The sequence below is a fragment of the Rhinolophus hipposideros genome, assembly GCF_964194185.1.
Source record: "Rhinolophus hipposideros genome assembly, chromosome: 12".
NCBI lineage: Eukaryota > Metazoa > Chordata > Mammalia > Chiroptera > Rhinolophidae > Rhinolophus > Rhinolophus hipposideros.
The window spans coordinates 55,665,749-55,684,523 of NC_138058.1; the positions used below are offsets into that span (position 1 = coordinate 55,665,749).

Below are 18,775 nucleotides of genomic sequence, written 5' to 3' on the forward strand. Positions count from 1 at the left end.
GCGCACTTGAGGTGCAAAAATTCCGCTTATGGCAATAAGCAGCATCTTCTGTTACCTCAGAACTCAATACAACAGAACTATATTTTTGTAGGATCTGATAGAAATTATGGTATAAGGAAATACATAATATAAAGAAAGTTATTTTAATGGTCTTATTTTGACATTTATAACACTACAAATTTGTGATATTATTTTTAACCAAAGCAGCAATTATAACATTCCAAATCTTTATAAAATTTTTCATCTAAGAAATACTCCTGGGAGGAAAAACACTGAAGGTTGCCTAAATTTTCAATTTTTAGTTATAAACCAGTACAACATAACTCAAAACACAGAAAAATAAGGTACAGAAACACAGGGCATGAATCTCTCTAAAAATACATGAGGGCAATTGCGAAGCTCTACACATTTTTATTATTGCTTTGTCAAAAGTCTGTTTATTCTATCAGAGTAAGAAACACAAATGGCCAGGGCAACGAATGGCATGTTCAATTAGACATGTCTCCATGAGACTTGAGCTCAGTCAGGAAATCAGACCTTCAGTTCAAATATGATAAGGCACTGTTTTAATAGTATAATTACGCTGGCTGCCTATGTCACCAATTAGAAAGATGTTTTTGCCACAAGAATGGGATTAAACATATTATTCTCTTCTCTACAACAGAAAAAAAAAACTCACACCATCAAAGAAAATATACCTTTACATTTTCCTTCCCTGATAAAACAGCAGTATGAACCTACAGCTTTTCATAGCTCTACCAATTGGCTCTTCTTTAATCTCTTCTTTAATTTATGTTTCTCACTGCCTCGCAGTGAGCCACTAGTTTTTAAAGTGATAATGACAATATCATAAGCTAATGGAGTCAGGATTATCTAAGAAGTTGATTTCTCCATGAAAGGTGAAGACTCATTAAAAACTATTCCTCCAGTGAGCAGTTAGTTCTGCGCCATTATTTGACATACATTGTACATTGTTTCTCAAATTTTAGGTTCTTAAAAAATAAGTGAGACTAGGTAGAACAAATACATTACAATGACGGCAAAGACCAATCATTGACTGTAAAGACCCCTGACAAAGGAATAAACTTCCACTGGCAGTAGAAGTGCTTTAAAAATCAAAATTGGGCCATCTTTAAGTAAAACTGACAACCACTGAGCAGATTCTGCTAAGAGAAAGGAAAAGGCTTACTAGGTTATTTTAAGAGTATTTGATAACAAAACTCATCATCTCAATCTAATGAAGTATAAATTTAAATAAGATTCATTTAAAAATTAAATTTTTCATGAAGATTACTATTAACTTTATTATAATGTCAAAAAATACTGAATCCTCTGACTTCTAAAAGAGGTTATAGCATGAATTATAAACTATGTATCAAAATGAAACAGGAGTAATCCATAAATCCAACAATTCTACTTCTATGAATCTACTTGGCAGAGATTTCTACAAGCCCCAAAAGATCTGTGTCTGAGTTTGTTATAATTGGAAATAACCCAAATGTCCACTAATAGATGCTTATATAAAATAAAGCATCTATGTACAATGCATAATTAGAAGCATTAAGAACACTATTAGAAGTACGTATTTAGTGACACTGAAAAGTATCTATGACCTCAATACTGACTAAAACTAGCATCTATCTGTATACGTACAGCGCGGCAGTATTTAAGAAAAATTCCATACCAAGAGTTGTAAGATCACACAGGGAGATGTTGGATAAGCCCAAGTGAATAAACCTTTCTGAATATATGGATTTGGTGGATACTTGTTTATTGTAGTTTTATATATTGTTTCTGTGTATTTGTTTCATTAGCATATATTGGTTTTGTTTCTTTTAATTAAAAAGACTTCTCAGAGGCTTCTCAGACTTCTCAGAGAAAAGAACGATATAGTACCTTAAACGGTTGGTGTAGGTGTCAACACAGGTCTTCATTTTGGCTAACAATGTACCCACAGAAGTCTGACACTCTGACTGCTCTTCTTCCTCTTCACCATTCTCTGCAGAAAGAGGCAACAATAGAGGCACCATGGACGCACAAGAAGCAATGGCTCGGAGCAATTCCAGCAGAGCTCGATAGAGTGGCACATGTCTTGCCATGTCGAGAACTGAAAAAAGGAAGAGTGGGAAAGCATAAGACGAGAACATGTGCAATATAAAAGTAAGTCCACAGCAATGTAGCTTCTCCTTGGAGTTTAAGAGAAACGGGTTTGTTGGCAAATGGACTAATACAGATTTTATGAAGCACCAATATACAAAGTATAATAATAGGCATGCACTTTTAGGGAACAAAACTGAGTTGGGAGAGAGCAATAAATGTAATTAAATAACTATCTAGATATTTTACACATAAAAATGAGTAAATAGCCCAGATAGTACATTATGGCAATAAATACATTTATTAGTATGAAGTGGAAATACATTTTAAAAATTAAATTGAAATGATGAAGCTACAGTATCTTAGATACAACAGAATGATGACCACAGTTTATCAACAGTATGTTTCAACAAATCAACTTGCTAGAAAAAAGGTGACTATGCCTTTTATCAGCTACAAATCAAAAATTTTTTTCTTAAAACCACATGCTTCTAAGAATGGATTCCCAACTCTGAGAACATATATTTCTTCTAAAGATGTTTTGTGGCCTTCCTTCAACTAGAATTTACTTTTGTGAATCACATGAGATAAGGACCTAACAACTTTTTCCCAATGCCAGTTACTGAGTAGTTATTCCATAAGTATTTGTAATGTTACTTATTTCATAAATATTCATTGAAAACCTGCTGCACAGGCTGGAAACACAGCAGTAAAGAAAACAAACAAAAAACCCTTCCCTCATGTAGCTTACATCCTAGAGAACTACAAATGAATACAAATTTTCAGATGCTGTTAAGTACTGTGAATGGTACACAGAATACTAAAACAGGGAAGGAAAACTGATGGAGGTAGAAATTGCATCAACGCCACAGACTATACAGGGATTAGAGTATGGGGGAGGGGAATGACAATCCTGGACTTAATGTGGCAACAGATACAAAAGGATAAAGGATTTAATAAAATTAGTTCTAATGGATTGACGACAAATAGAGCAGCTATTCAGAGTGATGGAGGAGTAGGCTCTTGTTTTACTCCTTCCACTGACGCAGAGGACAGTTGTAGGAAAGCACGACTGTCCATTATTTCCTCGCTTATTTGAAATTTTACCTTCCATCTTTAATGTATATAAAATTTCTATAAATACTTGCTTATGTTTAAAGCTTCTTTTCTAACCCAGGATCTCATGCTAGTACTTACTACTATAATTTTATGGTACAACATAGAACACAACAGTTTTCAGGAAAATACAAGTTAAAACTCAAAGTTACTGACAGGCATAAAACACATTAATACTTATGAGGAGATGGAAAAGCTATGTATATAAACAGGTTGACATGCAAATTGATAACCAATTTGACATTTTTTAAAATGCTCATATTCTATGACTTAGCAATATCACTGTTGCTATATACCTATAAACAACAATGATCAAGACAACACTGTTTTCAATACTGAAAGTTGCAAGCAAGCTAAGAACAATAAATTAAAAGGATAAATACACAAATATATCCAAACGATTCTATCCTATGTAACATTTAAAAATAAAGACCTATCTCCTACATCTATATTTGACTGAAATTGCAAGAAATACATGAAGACAACATGTAAGCACAGACTCAAATATTACTTCTTTTTTTATAGCTGAGGAACAAAGTAGGAGAGGAAAAAGATGATTTCTAAATATGAATTTTATATACATGAGTTAACATGTCAAACTGATTCTCCTAACAATAGTAAAACATTCCTGATAAAGCTAAAGTCCCTTTTTTCATCATTTATCTTTCTCCGCTCCTTCACCAGCTCTATCACTTTGGTATATACTCGTATACATCCAATCCTTTTTTCCCACATGATGACATTTCTCTGTGGGTATTATTCTTTGGAGAAAGCATTATTATTCCCATTGCACGCACGAGAAACTAAGAATTAGTACGTTGCACAGCATCTAAGCAGAAGATAGCAAGACCAACACTGACATCTAGGTACATCTAACTCTGGAGCCTTTTCACTATATCGTGATGCAATATGATAACCACTGGTAACCACGGGCAATATGGTAACCGAGTTGTCCAATATGGTAACCACTGGCCACATATGACTATTTAAATGTAATTCAAATGTAAAAAAAAATTAAAAATTCTATTCCTTAATTGTACTAGCCACATTTCAAGTGACCAACAGCCACATGAATCCATACTGGACAGCAGATACAGAATGTCTCAATCACAGCAAAAAATTATCTTGGATAGTGCACATTCAAGAGACAAACTCCTTATATTCTGTTTACATACACAAACCACGACAAGTATGTGGCTATGGGCTCATGAGAAGAGAAGGGTCTTTCCCTACGAGTCACAGGTGTTACACAGCCACCATAGCTATGATTAAAACAATCTCTATATTCAAAATAGCATGAATACTTTGTTTTAGGTTTCTTTCAGAACAAGAGATACATACATGTAGTAGATATACTTGGATAGATATAGAACACTGAGTCTGTTAACCACAAACTAGTAATGACTGTGAAATGTGGAGAGGACTAGAGTTGGAGGGACAATATTGGGGTGCATTACTTTTCATCACATACCTAGTTAGAACTGTTTTATAATGGTGAATCAGAGTACCTAGCATGCAGTAAGTATTTTATTGACAATATAAGATAATTTAGTAATTACTACTTGATAACAAATAGATGATTCACAGAATTTAAGATTTAAAGAACTTAAGATATAAACACATACATGAAAGGAATTAAGCTATAATCTTGTCCTAGTCAAAAAAAGCAAGAGATAATATATTATTATACATTCCTCCTAGTTAAAATCTGAAAAATTAATCTGACCTCCATATAAAAAGGAAAACAGTGTTTTAGTGTGCTCATTAAAGGGTAGAATTTTGTTTTCCAATGTTACTAAATAATGTAGAATTATAGCCTTTCCTCAGAACTTGGTGTTTTTATTTAACATTCTTTTGAATAGAATTCTATGAATGTAATTTATGCTTCATGTTATATTATTATTTTCTTTTTAAAAAATATTTAATTATATAAATACAACATTTTATTTATCCATTTATCATGTGATAGACATTTAGGTTGTGTCTTTTTCTTTCTTTTTTTTTTTTTTTAATTGGGGAAGGGGAACAGGACTTTATTGGGGAACAGTGTGTACTTCCAGGACTTTTTTTTCCCAAGTCAAGTTGTTGTCCTTTCAGTCTTAGTTGTGGAGGGCGCAGCTCAGCTCCAGGTCCAGTTGCCGTTTTCTAGTTGCAGGGGGGCGCAGCCCACCATCCCTTGCGGGAGTCGGAGTTGAACCGGCAACCTTGTGGTTGAGAGCCCACTGGCCCATGTGGGAATCGAACCGGCAGCCTTCAGAGTTAGGAGCATGGAATTCTAACCGCCTGAGCCACCGGGCCAGCCCCAATAATATAATTTTCAAATAATACATACTCTACCGCTCTGCCACATTCTATTGCCAGTAAAATAAATTCGAACACAACAAAGCATGGCTTTTATAATATAAATAATACCTTATTCTCACTTTAGAGAAGCAGTTAACATAAATTATGTGTTGAATCACATCATACTAAGTAACTCCACACATTAAAGTGACACTGGGTTATTAAGTATATGCTACAACTGGCTTAGAATTTTAATAACGGACACTTTACCAGGATAACAATTAATGGAAGTTAGGCTTTTCTGTCAGTTACAAAAAAACTACATAACCCAAGCAAAATAATGAAGTCATTTCCATATGAATTATTTATAACTTTTAAAATCAAGTAATTGAGGTATAATTTACAATCAATAAAATGCACTAATTTTCTGTGCATTCAATGAGTTCTGACAACAAAAACTACATAATCAATGCCCAAATGAAGATTTAGAATATTTCTATCATCCCAAACACTCCTCCTTATGCCCCTTTGCAGTTAGTCATCCTCTTCTGGCCAGCTTCAGGTAACCAATACTACGTGGTCACTGTAGAAAGCAGATAAACAATAGAGAAAACCAACAATGCCAAATTAGTTCTTTAAAAAGAAACAGAAACTCTGAATAGCTCTATATCAGTTAAAGAAACTGACTTCTTAATAAAAAGCCTTTTCATTAAAAAGCTCCAGATGGCTTCACAGGTAACTTTTAACAAGCATTTAAAAAACACATAGCATTAATCTTATAGACCTCCTTCAGAAAATACAGGTAGTGAAAACAACTCAATATGTATGAGGACAGAATTAATACAGATACCAAAATAAGACTAAGACATTACCAGAAAAAAGAAACCACAGATCAATATGCTCAAGAACACAAAAACAAAAAAGGATAAAGAATCATAACAAAGTGGGATTTATTCCAGGAATATAAGATTGACTTAACACTTTAAAAGGCAATGTAATTTACCATGTTAACAGACAAAAAAGGAAAAGCCATATGAACATCTCAGCAGATCTACACAAAGCATTTAACAAAATTCAAGACTCATTTATGACAGAGCTCTTTTCTAACAGTTACCAATAGAAGAAAACAGCCTCAACCTAATAAAGAGTATCTAAAAAAAACCCTACATCGACCATCCCATTTAACAGTGAAAGACTGAACATTTTTCCCCAAAACTGACAATTTCTATAAAGTCTAGATAGTACAATAAAACAATTTTAAAGAAACAAAAGGCATACAAATTGGAAAACAAAATTGCTTTAATGTACCTGGAATGACTGCCTACATGGAATGACTGTCTACATAAAATCCTAAGGAATCTAGTAGAAACAAGTGAGTTTCATAAGGTAGTGGGTGAGGTGAATTAAAAAAAAAATTAACTGGGGCCGGCCTGGTGGTTCAGGCGGTTAGAGCTCCATGCTTCTAACTCCAAAGGCTACCGGTCTGATTCCCACATGGGCGAGCAGGCTCTCAACCACAAGGTTGCCAGTTCAATTCCGCGAGTCCCGCAAGGGATGGTGGGCAGAGCTCCCTGCAACTAAGATTGAACAGGCACCTTCAGCTGAGCTGCCACTGAGCTCCCGGATGGCTCAGTTGGTTGGAGCGCAGGCTCTCAACCACAAGGATGCCAGTTTGACTCCAGCAAGGGATGATGGGCTGCGCCCCCTGCAACTAGAAAAACGGCAACTGGACCTGGACCTGGAGCTGAGCTGCGCCCTCCACAACTAAGATTGAAAGGACAACTTGACTTGGAAAAAAAGGCCTGGAAGTACACACTGGTCCCCCAATAAAGTCCTGTTCCCCTCCCCCACCAAAAAAAAATTAACTGTATTTTTATATATTAGTTAACAGCAGGAAACTGAAATTTTAAAAAACAGTATCATTTACAATAGCATAAAAAATGGAATTGGGAGAAATTTGACATGAGTTCAATAGTACCAAAACACTGCTGAGAGATTAAAGGAATTCTAAACAAATGGAGATATGATGTTAATAGATTAGAAGATTCAATATTGTTAAGAAGTCAATTCTCTCCAAATTGATATATAGATTGAATGCAATTCCAATCGAATTCCTAACACGTTTTTGCTGGAGGGTGTTGAAACTGACAAGATGATTCTAATACCATGTTTCCCCAAAAATAAGACGTAGCCGGACCATCAGCTTTAATGCGTCTTTTGCATTAGAAAGATGCAAAAAAGATGCATTAGAGCTGATGGTCTGGCTAGGTCTAATTTTCGGGGAAACACAGTATGTATATAAAAATGCAAAAGACCTAGAGTGCCACAACAATTATAGCTGAATTTGCCATAACATTACAAATTTTACAATTAATGGACCTAAAGGGTAAGAAAACGATAGATATTAACTGGTCAAATGTTTGCCTTTTTTAAACTATCTAGTAGGACAAAGGAACAAGAAACAAAAAAAAATCCGTATCAATACTGTGACTAATAAAATCCCCAAGGGCAGAAATCCTCTGGGCAAAAACAACAACAAAAATCTTCATAAATCATTCAAAGCCTATTTGGCTTAACTACTATCACAAACAAAAATATTTCCATGTAGAATTACTATTCATTCCAGCACACATAAAACTTATAGTGGCTTAGCTATATAAAAACTCTGATGCTCCAACACCTGCCTTTCCCTCTTCTTTCCAGTTTTGGTAGAAAGAGCTAATCTGTTTTAAGTCCCAAATATTTTCATACTCTTTATATTTTCTTCTCCTATTACTAATTTGTTCATACTTCTAGGTATACATAACATACACACACACACACACACACACACACGTTTGGAAAGAATTGGGTGAAGATACAAAGTATGGCCATGTATTTATCACTGATGAAGCTGGGGGATGGAGCTCATGGGGATTCATTATGCTATAATCACCAGCTTTACTTATTTTAGACTTTTCCATAATAAAATATTTAATTGTCTTGGTCACAAAAGACAAAAATCTGAGGAACATTCCAGACTGAAGGAGATGAAGGAGGTTACAAAATATAACGTGATTCTGGATTAAATTTTGGACAAAAAGCAATTCTTTCCTTTGCTTATCAAGGACATGATTGGGACAACAGATGATACAAGAATGGAATCTGTGGATTAGATGATTAGATGGTTATATCAATGTTAATTTTCTGATTTTTGATTTAGACTGCCTTTGTCCTTTAGGAAATAAACCCTGAAATACTTAGGGGTAACAGGGTTATCATGTCTGCAACAGATGTCTCACAACTGGTACAGAAGAAACAATGAGTGTATAAGTATAAAGTTTATATATTTGTATGCATATATAGATAGATAAAAGAAAGGAAGTTGTTCCTTTATAAAGGAAGTTATAAAGCTGTGGGGAAATAGCCACTTGCTACTACTTACAAACCCTTTGAATCAGCAATTCTAATAATTCTGAAGATTAATCCTATAGATAAAATTATCAAACTCACCAAAATTAGTCACCGCAGCATTCTTTGCAATAGCAAAAGAATCAATTTATGTTTATCAGTATGGAACTGTTTTAATTACTAAGTATCAATTATGCTGTCATAAAAATGAAGATGCTTTATGCTACATTGGAGCAAATTTCAAAGTATGTAATTTGGAAGTGAGGGAAACAAGGAACAGAAAAGGGGTGTATGTTATACTGCCATTTTGGAGAAATATAACACTATAGCAACCAAATATAACAGAAAGAAGAAATATAACGAAACAGCAACCAAAAGGATAAGGAAGGAGAATATGTAAGTTTCACAATTATTTTTCCTAATATATTGTTTTAATTTTTGAATATACGAAAACATAAATGTAAATGCATACTCATAGAGCCTCTTTCAACTTGAGATCAGCAAAAGAATGAAGCCTTTCCTCTTCCACTGAAGTTTTTTGTTTTTTTATTTATTGGGGTGACAATTGTTAGTAAAATTACATAGATTTCAGGTGTACAATTCTGTATTACATCATCTGCAAATCCTTCCACTGAAGTTTTGAATGGCTTCCATGTCAACAATTTAAATATTTGAAACACTAGAATTTATACTGATATACGAGTACATGTAGCCAGTTATCCAAAGATGGCCTTTTGCAGTGCTTTATAAATTCAGTTAACAAAGTATCACACACAGACCAGGGCACAAACCATCCCAACAAAAACCCCAGCAAGTTATTTAGTGGATATCAACCAACTGATTCTAAAATACATATGGAAAGGCAAAATTTATATGTTCTTCTTTTACAGAAGAACAATATTGAAGAAATATAAAGTCAGAGGACTGATACTATATTAGACTTTAAGACTTACTACTGAGCTACAATAATCAAGACAATGTAGCATTGGCAAAAGGAACAGAAACATAGACCAGTAGAACAAAATGGTTAACAAAAATCAGTGCATGAAGGCCTCCAACAGCTTTATCATAACTGCCCAAAACTGGAAGCTACCAAGATATCTTTCAAAGATGAATGGATAAACTGTTGTTACATCCATACAATATTACTCCATTATAAAATGAGCTATCAAGCCACAAAAAAACATGGAGAAAATTAAAGAAGTAAATTTGAAAAGGTTATATACTGTACGATTCCAACTATATGACACTCTGGAAAAGGAAAAACTATGGAGCTAGTAAAAAGATCAGGGGTTACTAGAGGTTTCAGGGGGGCAGAAAAGGAGGGTGGATGAATAGGTAGAGCACAAGAAATTTCTTAGGGCAGTGAAACTATTCTGCATGATACTGTAACGATAAAATGCATTTCACTATGCATTTATGAAAACACACAAAATTGCACAATGCGTATTCAAATATTGTTCAATTAAAGAATTTATCCATTGTTACTTTGCCTAACTAGAAATACAGTAATCACCCTACGGAAACAAAGAAATTAGAAATCTTAAGTTATTTCTCTGTAAATTATAAATCCTTTCAAGTAGTTAAATATTGAAAACTCAATACACAATTATTTGAAATCAATACCCCTATGTGGTTAACATGCATATGTTAAAAGATAATCCTATAACAAAAAAATTTTTGCCTGGAAAACTAATTTATTCAAAAAAGTTCAATTTTTTAGTACTGATCTATTAATTTGACTTTTACAGTTATAATCCTTCCTAACTTTATATATTTTTTCCTCTAGGAAATAAATAGTTGTAGAAATTATACATGAATGAAATACAACTTTGTGGTTTTTTTTTTAAATGGGGGGCTGAAATAAACATTGAATAGAGAAATTCCAAATTTTTCCCCCTGAAATAATCTTGAACTCACACTAATACTAATACAATAAACTACTCTTTGATACTATACATTTCAAAAAAAAAACATTGTTCTTCAATTAAGATCTTTGCAAATGAGATTATCTGAAAGTATACCTTAAGTGAGCATATATCATCAAGAATACTTGTCCATTAATAAAATGTTAGAAGTTGTTTTACTACAGATGAATTTAATATGTAATCAGCAGTAATCCTATCACATATATGTGCTGTAAGGAAAACATCAATGAGTTTTATATAAATACTTTGATAAAAATCACTCCGTATCTAACAATTCATATAAAAATTTTTTCATCTCCCTCTCAATTTTTCCATTATTTAACTTATTGAACTTATATTCGTCAACCAAGCCTTAGCCAACAAATTGCTTTAGGGATTCATGCCAACCCTAGAGATGCTGAATTTTGGCTTCAGTTGGCAGTAAAGTCAGCCACTAGTCCAAAAGAATGAAGTACATGGAAGCCCACATCAAAGAGTCAAAGATTTCTGGCAAAGGATTAAAATAATAAAATTTTTTACACACTTGCTCTACTCAGCTGGAAGGGTATTCCACTGGGAGAAAAAAAACAATGTATTTGTGTATACACAACATGCAGTCTTTTAGAGTTTCTCATGTAAACCCAATTCAATGATTGTTTTAGCCAAATCCTTTTTTATGGGGTTTTTTATAAAGCATTCCACTGATTTATCGTATAAACAGCTAGTTTGTGCTATATTTAATTATGTAATGGCAATACAAGTAGCATTAAGTAAATATGAAAACAAACACAACTACTCATAGGCTTACAATTTAATTAGTTGGAAAACAAATATACATATGTCTCCAATACATATAGAGTAAGTCGAGTTGTTTATAGACGAAATGCAGAGTTATGGTTAATATTGCAGGTCGGTTAGGTGGAATTTTACGAAGAAAGTTTATAGCGTAACTGGGCTATGTGAGAAGTGAAAACACCAGCATTAGGTACACCAGCAACTATTGGGGTAATCAAGGGAGGTATCTTTGAAGTGTTGCAGATACTTTACCCTTACAAATCTATACAAATCAAATCAACTGGTAACATCTAAATTTTAATTTAAGCAACCTCTCTCCTCCCTTATAAAACTTACCAGTATAATTACTCAACAGATAGAGTGATGTATTATTCTATACCAAAGATATTTCCACATAGAATGCCCTTGACAAAGCTGAGAATTCTAGAAAACAGGAACTAACATCTGTTCATGAGCACTTATGTGTCAGACACTCTGAGTGGCCACTAACATACTCAAAATTTTAGGACTATGTACTCTCTTACCAGGAATGAAATGGCATACACCATAGGACCTGAAAGTATCTTGTTTTGAATCATATGTAGAAATAAATACATTAGATAAGGCAAATGTTCCAAGTTTTATTTGCACTCAGCTAATTTTCTAGAAAATGGGGGTCATATTGCAACAGTTTAGAATTAAAAACAAAGTGGCATGCAATTCTACTTAGCAGTATAATCTTCAAACTTTCACCCTTTTCTAACATTCTTTATAAAAATGTAAAGAAATGGCACATTACAATACAAAGTTTCAAACTATTATCAAAACTATAAATATAGATATAAAGTGAAATACTATGTGTGCCTGACCACTGCACTGTAAACCTGAAGTTGAATAATATTGTATGTCAACTAGAATTTACTATATATAGTCACAGGATACGGAGTACAGCATAGGGGATAGAGTCAATGGAATTGTAATAGATATATACGATGTCAGAGGGGCAATAGATTGGGGGAGGGGGTTACCACTTTGTGAGGGGTGAAATATCTATTGCATTGTTTTGTGAAACTAATAAAAAAATAAAAGTTAAGTACTATGTGTTATGACAGCTGAATAATTTCTAATTATTTGTTTCTCAAATAATTGTTTCTTGGCCATGTATATCAAGCAAAATAACTTTTCATAAATGATGATAAATTATGTATTTGCTACTGATATCAAAGCAGTGTCGTTTCATGTAATAGCACTAATACAATCTCGAAGCCCTCAAAAAACAAAAGCTCTCTTGGTGCTGAGGACTAAAAAGACCGGTAGGTTTCCAATTGTACATTTACTTTGAAGTAACTTTTTAGTAATAATTTTGGATTTAAAGAATGGTATCATATTTGAATAAAGACACTTTACCTAACAACAAAATTAACTTTATTCTCAAATAGTATACTCGTGAAATTAAACTGAAATCCCAACTTTGTAAGGAATTTTAACCAGATGAGATACATTAAGAACTTCAGACACACAAAATTCATTGTGAAGATAATCAGATGTATAACAAAGCTTGTAATAATGGGTTTTGTCCCACTATCGCTTATTATGGAAATACCAAACCAATATTATAAAAATGAGAAAATATTAATACTAGTATATACCAGCATTTAGCTAAGACAAGCAGCCAAATTAATAATTTATAATGTTTCCAATAAAAAGTCTTGTGCTGATTCTTTCATTTCTATATTCTTCTATAACATGTTTATTCTTTTCTTTTCCGTATTGACAAAATCCATTTATATCTCACTTTTGAACTTGAAAATATGCAAGTTTAACAATGGTCACATTACTGCTATTCAGGTAAACTTGGCCAAATGAATAAATTTCTCTGAATTTCATTTTTCTTATTTGTTCTTTCCGAACTGTAAATTGAAAGAGATAGAACTGGGTAACTCTAATTTTTCTTTCTACTCTGAAATGATATTTATATTTACCTCCATACTATGAAACTAGCACTCAAAAGATACAGATGTTTTTAATACTCTGGCGAAGGATTTTGAGCATGTTTCACTAAATTAATGGCAAGTAATTTAATGTGCTCAGTGCTGCTGTTTTCTGAAAATAGGAAAATGTCATTTTCAAAACTGGGAGTGAGATGAGATAAGGAAGGGTAAGGATCTCCAACACTCAACCTCTTAACTCATACATTTTTTGAAGTTACATCCAGCAAAAGAAAGAGAATCTCCATCTAGTGGCCAGTGGGGTATCTGCAGGTTTAGCAAATAGCATAAATGTTAAGTGATAGTGGCTAGAGGAAAAAAACAATCCTTGTTTACAATGCAGCTTTCAGAATAACATACTATGACAAATGGAAGTCAGTACGTTGAGAAAAACTAAAATGAAAACATCCTTTATACAAGGATTTTCCTAGCCAAAGAAATCTTTCATGAAAATAACTACCTTCTCTCTTTAAAGGTTATCATGGCTTTTAAGAGAATTGGAGATAAAATATCGTAATACAAATGTATAATTCCCTTGTATCCAGTTAACTACCTTGAAGCTTTGGCTTCAAATTTACTGTTTTATAATTTTTTCTAACAACTCTCTTAATTACACTTATTGAATTAAGTTTTTTGAAGAAAAATTTTTTAAATTGTATTTTAAAAATTACTAAGTTTGCTACATATAGTTGGCCAACAGCTATGCTATATTACTGATTTCATATTAATCCAATGTACTAAAACTAAATCAGAACGCTAAGAGATGATGTCTTTTATTTTATTCTGTGTTCTAGGACACATGAGTACACAGTACTAAATTATGGGCCCCAAAAAACAAGTATTTCCAGAATACTTTTAAGAAATAAGTTGATCAACCTATACCTACATATATGGGGAGAGAATAATGTCAAATATTTAAGCTGAACCTTATTATTTAAACCGATGACAAAATAAACAAAAGTATTCATCTACAGAGATATTTCAGATGACTAATTACAATGTGATTTACCTGAATCATTTCGTAGATAAGAGGACATGGCTGGGATGAGGCAAGACTGGCTAAGAAGCTCTAGAAGCACAGAAGGAAGAGCATTACTATTCTGTCCTCTGCTCTCGTGAGATGACTGAGCTTCTCCATTTACCGCACTGCTCGCTGGATTTATGTAACTTGCAAGAACCTAAAAAAAATTGTTGGATTTAAGCTTCACATACTTCAAAAGCCCATCTTTTGTTAGATATCCAGTCTGAATACCAAAAATATATATTTTCAACTCACAATGTCTTGTACTATATGCTTTAAAATAAGACTTTTTATTAGACTTTGAAAAGAGAAGGATGTGTTCTACATGGTGAGAGACCATATATGACTAAACATATAGAAGCAATCCACGTACGAACACAAATTTAAAACCTTAGAACCTTAGTAGCAACTCTGGTATTATTTGTTCTATTGAATAAGTTTTTGTTAACAGTTTGGGAGTGATGGAATCTTATAATTTTATACGAAAATGAGCCTATCATTCTAGAACTGCTGAAAATAAATGCTTAACGACTTGATCAATTTTAATCATTTAGTTGATCAGGAACTAAAGCTAATCTTTAAGCACCTCCCTTTCTTATTTCTGTGGGACTTTCTATGTTAGTTAGTTCAACTTTCATGATTCTAGCAAAGTCATAGAACAGTGTGAGAAACAAAGATATAAATAATTTTTTAAGAGTCCAGATTCAGCTCTTTATATGAGAAGATGACTGGAAGAAAGTAGATTTTCCAGTTATTGAATAATTTAGTCCTTGTCCCTTTTTTCCCAGTGAAGAAGCTAACTGAGAAGGAAGAAATTTAAGAGTTACAAGTAGGGAAGAGCAATTTTCATCCAGAGATATCATAAATGTACTGACAGCAGGGAGCATAATGGGCTTTTTACAAGTAGCTGAAGATTACCTGGATAGTCATCAATACTTAAAAGTTATGACAAATACAAAAAACAATCTATCTGTTATCAGTGACAATACCAACTTTGCAAATATACCTGCAGAAGACAGGTAACGTGTTCCTCTTCCAGCCTCTGTTTAGTTAAGGCTTGTTCCACATCCCATCCAGAAGCTGTAGAGCCTGTTCCAAAGCCAGTCCCTTTGGCCCAATATAGCTGCTGTTCTTCTGTTGATGTAGGGTTATGAGAACTTGATACCTGAGGCTTAAAACAAAAAATGAAGCTTTTACTATTTGGTTTTAGTAATCCACTAAAATATTTACCAGCAGAAATATAAATAGTTCAGCTCTTATGGAAAAAAAGAGTTTAAAGGTTCCTTAAAAAAATAAAGAATTACTATGTTACCAGCAATTATACTCCTAGGTACGTAGTATATATACCACCCCCCCAAAAGTAAAAACTGATACTCAAACAAATACATACACACATGTTCATAGCAAGACTATTCACAATTGCTAAAAAGTAGAAACAACCCAAACACCCATCAATGGGTAAATGGATAAACAAACTGTGATATATGAATATAATGGAATGTTATTCAGCTATATGAAGTACTGATACAGGCTATGTGGATGAACCTCTAAAGCATCACGCTAAGTCAAACACAGGCACAAAAGGTAACATAGTCCATTTATATGAAATATCCAGAGTAGGAAAATACACGAAGACAGAATACAGATTGATAGTTGCCAAGGGGTAGGATTAGGGAAAACGGAGAACAAATGCTTGTATTTAAAAATTAATAAATAACAATTTAAAAATATTTATCAAGAAAAGACAGGGTAAAGCACCTTAGGGCCTAAAGAGTCAATGATTCAAAATTAGAGAGAGTAAACAGAAAACGAATAAGGATATGAGCCAGATCTTTTAAGATAAATCTAATAAGAGCTATGTATCAGGAGAAATCTGTGATGGTGTCAGCTTTTCAATCGTAGTAAGAAAGATTTCTTTGTTTATAGAAGGAGTAATTCGTAATTTCTTTCTTATTCAGAATATGTGTAGAAAAATCTTTTTTGGGGAATAGAGAACATATTAAAAATGTAAATGGTGTAGAGAGAGAGGAAAAATAACTCAGAACTATTGGTTTCTAGAAATAACCTCAAACTATGTAAAGGTCAATTTCTTATTATTAGTTTTGTGGACTATAAAATCAATTCTGTAACAACCGTCCTTTAAAGAACTTTCATTAAATTTAACATCCTATCGGTGTAAATGTCCATTACATTGTTTTGTACAACTAAAACTAAAAAACAAAAAACAAACATACTATGTATACTCAAAACATTTGCAATTATTAGTTCAAAGGGTAACTTGCAAGAAATGCCAATGCCTTATGTTTCCTTTAATGGGAATATTTTCTAAGGAATAATATTACATATAAACAATACTTTCATAAATTCATTTACAATATAATTTTATGGCTCTAAGGCTGAAGAATTCCATCTTTCACATTTTATAAGACAAACTGTTAAACAAAATCATGAAAATTTTATTACCATATAAACATTTTCCATTAGAATTAAGGTTACTGATAAAAACAGCTAATTTTTTTTAAATTTCTAAATGTGAAGTATAACATAAATACAGAAAGAACACAAAACAAATAGATCAACTTCAATTAATTGCAAGTATTTATTTAACCACGCAGGTCAAGAATTAGATCACTACACATAAGAAATTACCCTCATTCCATTTCCTATTCATCACACCCTAATTCCTCTACAAGGCTAATTATAATCCTGATTTTTATACTCACTACTTCCTTATTCTTGTTTATAATTTTACCACCTAAGTGAAACCCTCATCACTATAGTTTCATTTTGTGTAATTTTTGAACATTTTATAAGTGAAATCATGCTGTATATATTCCTTTATGCCTGGCAGTTTAGTTGTACTTGTGAAATTCATCAATGCTGTTATGCACAGTTGGCTGTTAGCTGTTTTATTTACAATATTCCATTACACAGTAGACTGCAATTCATTTATCCATTCCATTACTTTTACATTATTTATTTCATCCATTCTACTACCTATACATTATTACAAATGATGATGGGACAATATTTGTGTTGTTTTTAAACTTTTACACATTTTGATGGGTGAGTAATTGTAGAATATCAGTTTTCATTTGTCCTTCTCTGATAACCAATGAAACAGATTACCTTTACATATTATGTAGATATTTAGATAGGCTCTTTTGTGAATTGCCCATTATAGCCTTTCACTCATTTTCCTATTGTTTTCTGCCTTTTTCTTTTGAAATTTTTGAAGTTCTCTGAATATTCTGGATAAAAGTTCTTTACCAGATACACACAAACATAGTGTACCAGTCTGTGGCTTTCATTTTCATTCTCTTAGTAGTGTTTTTTATGAAAAAAAGTTTGTAGTGTTTCTTTTTAAAAAATTTATATATATTTTATGAAGAGGTCTTGCACATATTTTTTCAGATTTATTCACTTTTTCTATTTTTGCTGCTATTCAAAAATATATCTTTAATAAGCTCATTTTATGTTGTTGCTGGAAAATTTCTTTTTACTTATTGTACCTGCATACTGTATCCACATTAAAATCACTTATACCATAAATTGCTTTGGATTTTTCTATAAATATAACATCATCTTGAAATAATCAGGGTTATTTTTGTTTTTTTCTCTTCTCTTACTATACTGGTTAGAGCCTACCACTCAAAATTATGATTCTCTAAAGTTTAAGAAAGGAAAGGAAGAGGAATCACAGTGTAAATTTAGCATATCCTGGTAATGGAAAAGCCTGTTAAAAGTTATTAAATCTTTTTTGTTTTTCCAGTAGACAAGTTAACATGGTTTTTCTGAAAGAGCCTAATAGAGAACAATTAGTTCATAGTTTCTTTTTTAAATATTCTTTGCTTTAGGAGAAAAATAGGAACACACAAGTCTCTGAAATATTATTTCAGAAAAAACTAATTTCTGTACTTTATTTTTCATAATCTAAAGAATTAAACCCCAACTTACCTCTGCTTGATTGAGGCTAGAGTTTGGAACTCGTGGGGCATGGTGGCTCAGAGCAGAGAGACAGACAAGAATGAGATGCAGTGCTCCAATTTCCAAAGCCATCCGCCTTAGAAGCACGCCATCGTCGGTTGTCAAAGGTGTAGTGCTAAACAAGCTACGAAGGACATGGAAAGGAAGTGTTGGAAGCACGTTGGCTGAAGGAGATTGCAGAATATGACCTAGATCAAAAAGAGAAAAACTCA

General features: G+C 32.8%; 1 protein-coding gene across 17 annotated transcripts in view; it reads right to left on the minus strand.

The window, feature by feature from the left end:
- Positions 1-18,775, minus strand: part of BIRC6 (baculoviral IAP repeat containing 6) — a 211,416-nt gene that overhangs the window by 39,527 nt on the left and 153,114 nt on the right. For all 17 annotated transcript variants that reach the window (XR_013994673.1, XM_081069478.1, XM_081069474.1 and 14 more), the window contains 4 exons: positions 18,534-18,751; positions 15,583-15,747; positions 14,565-14,733; positions 1,897-2,107 (listed from right to left, as the gene is read on the minus strand). Coding sequence is in view for 16 of the 17 variants with exons in the window: in XM_081069478.1 (XP_080925604.1) it covers positions 1,897-2,107; positions 14,565-14,733; positions 15,583-15,747; positions 18,534-18,751 (763 nt within the window). In the remaining variant the exon portion in view is untranslated. The remainder of the gene's footprint in view (positions 1-1,896; positions 2,108-14,564; positions 14,734-15,582; positions 15,748-18,533; positions 18,752-18,775) is intronic.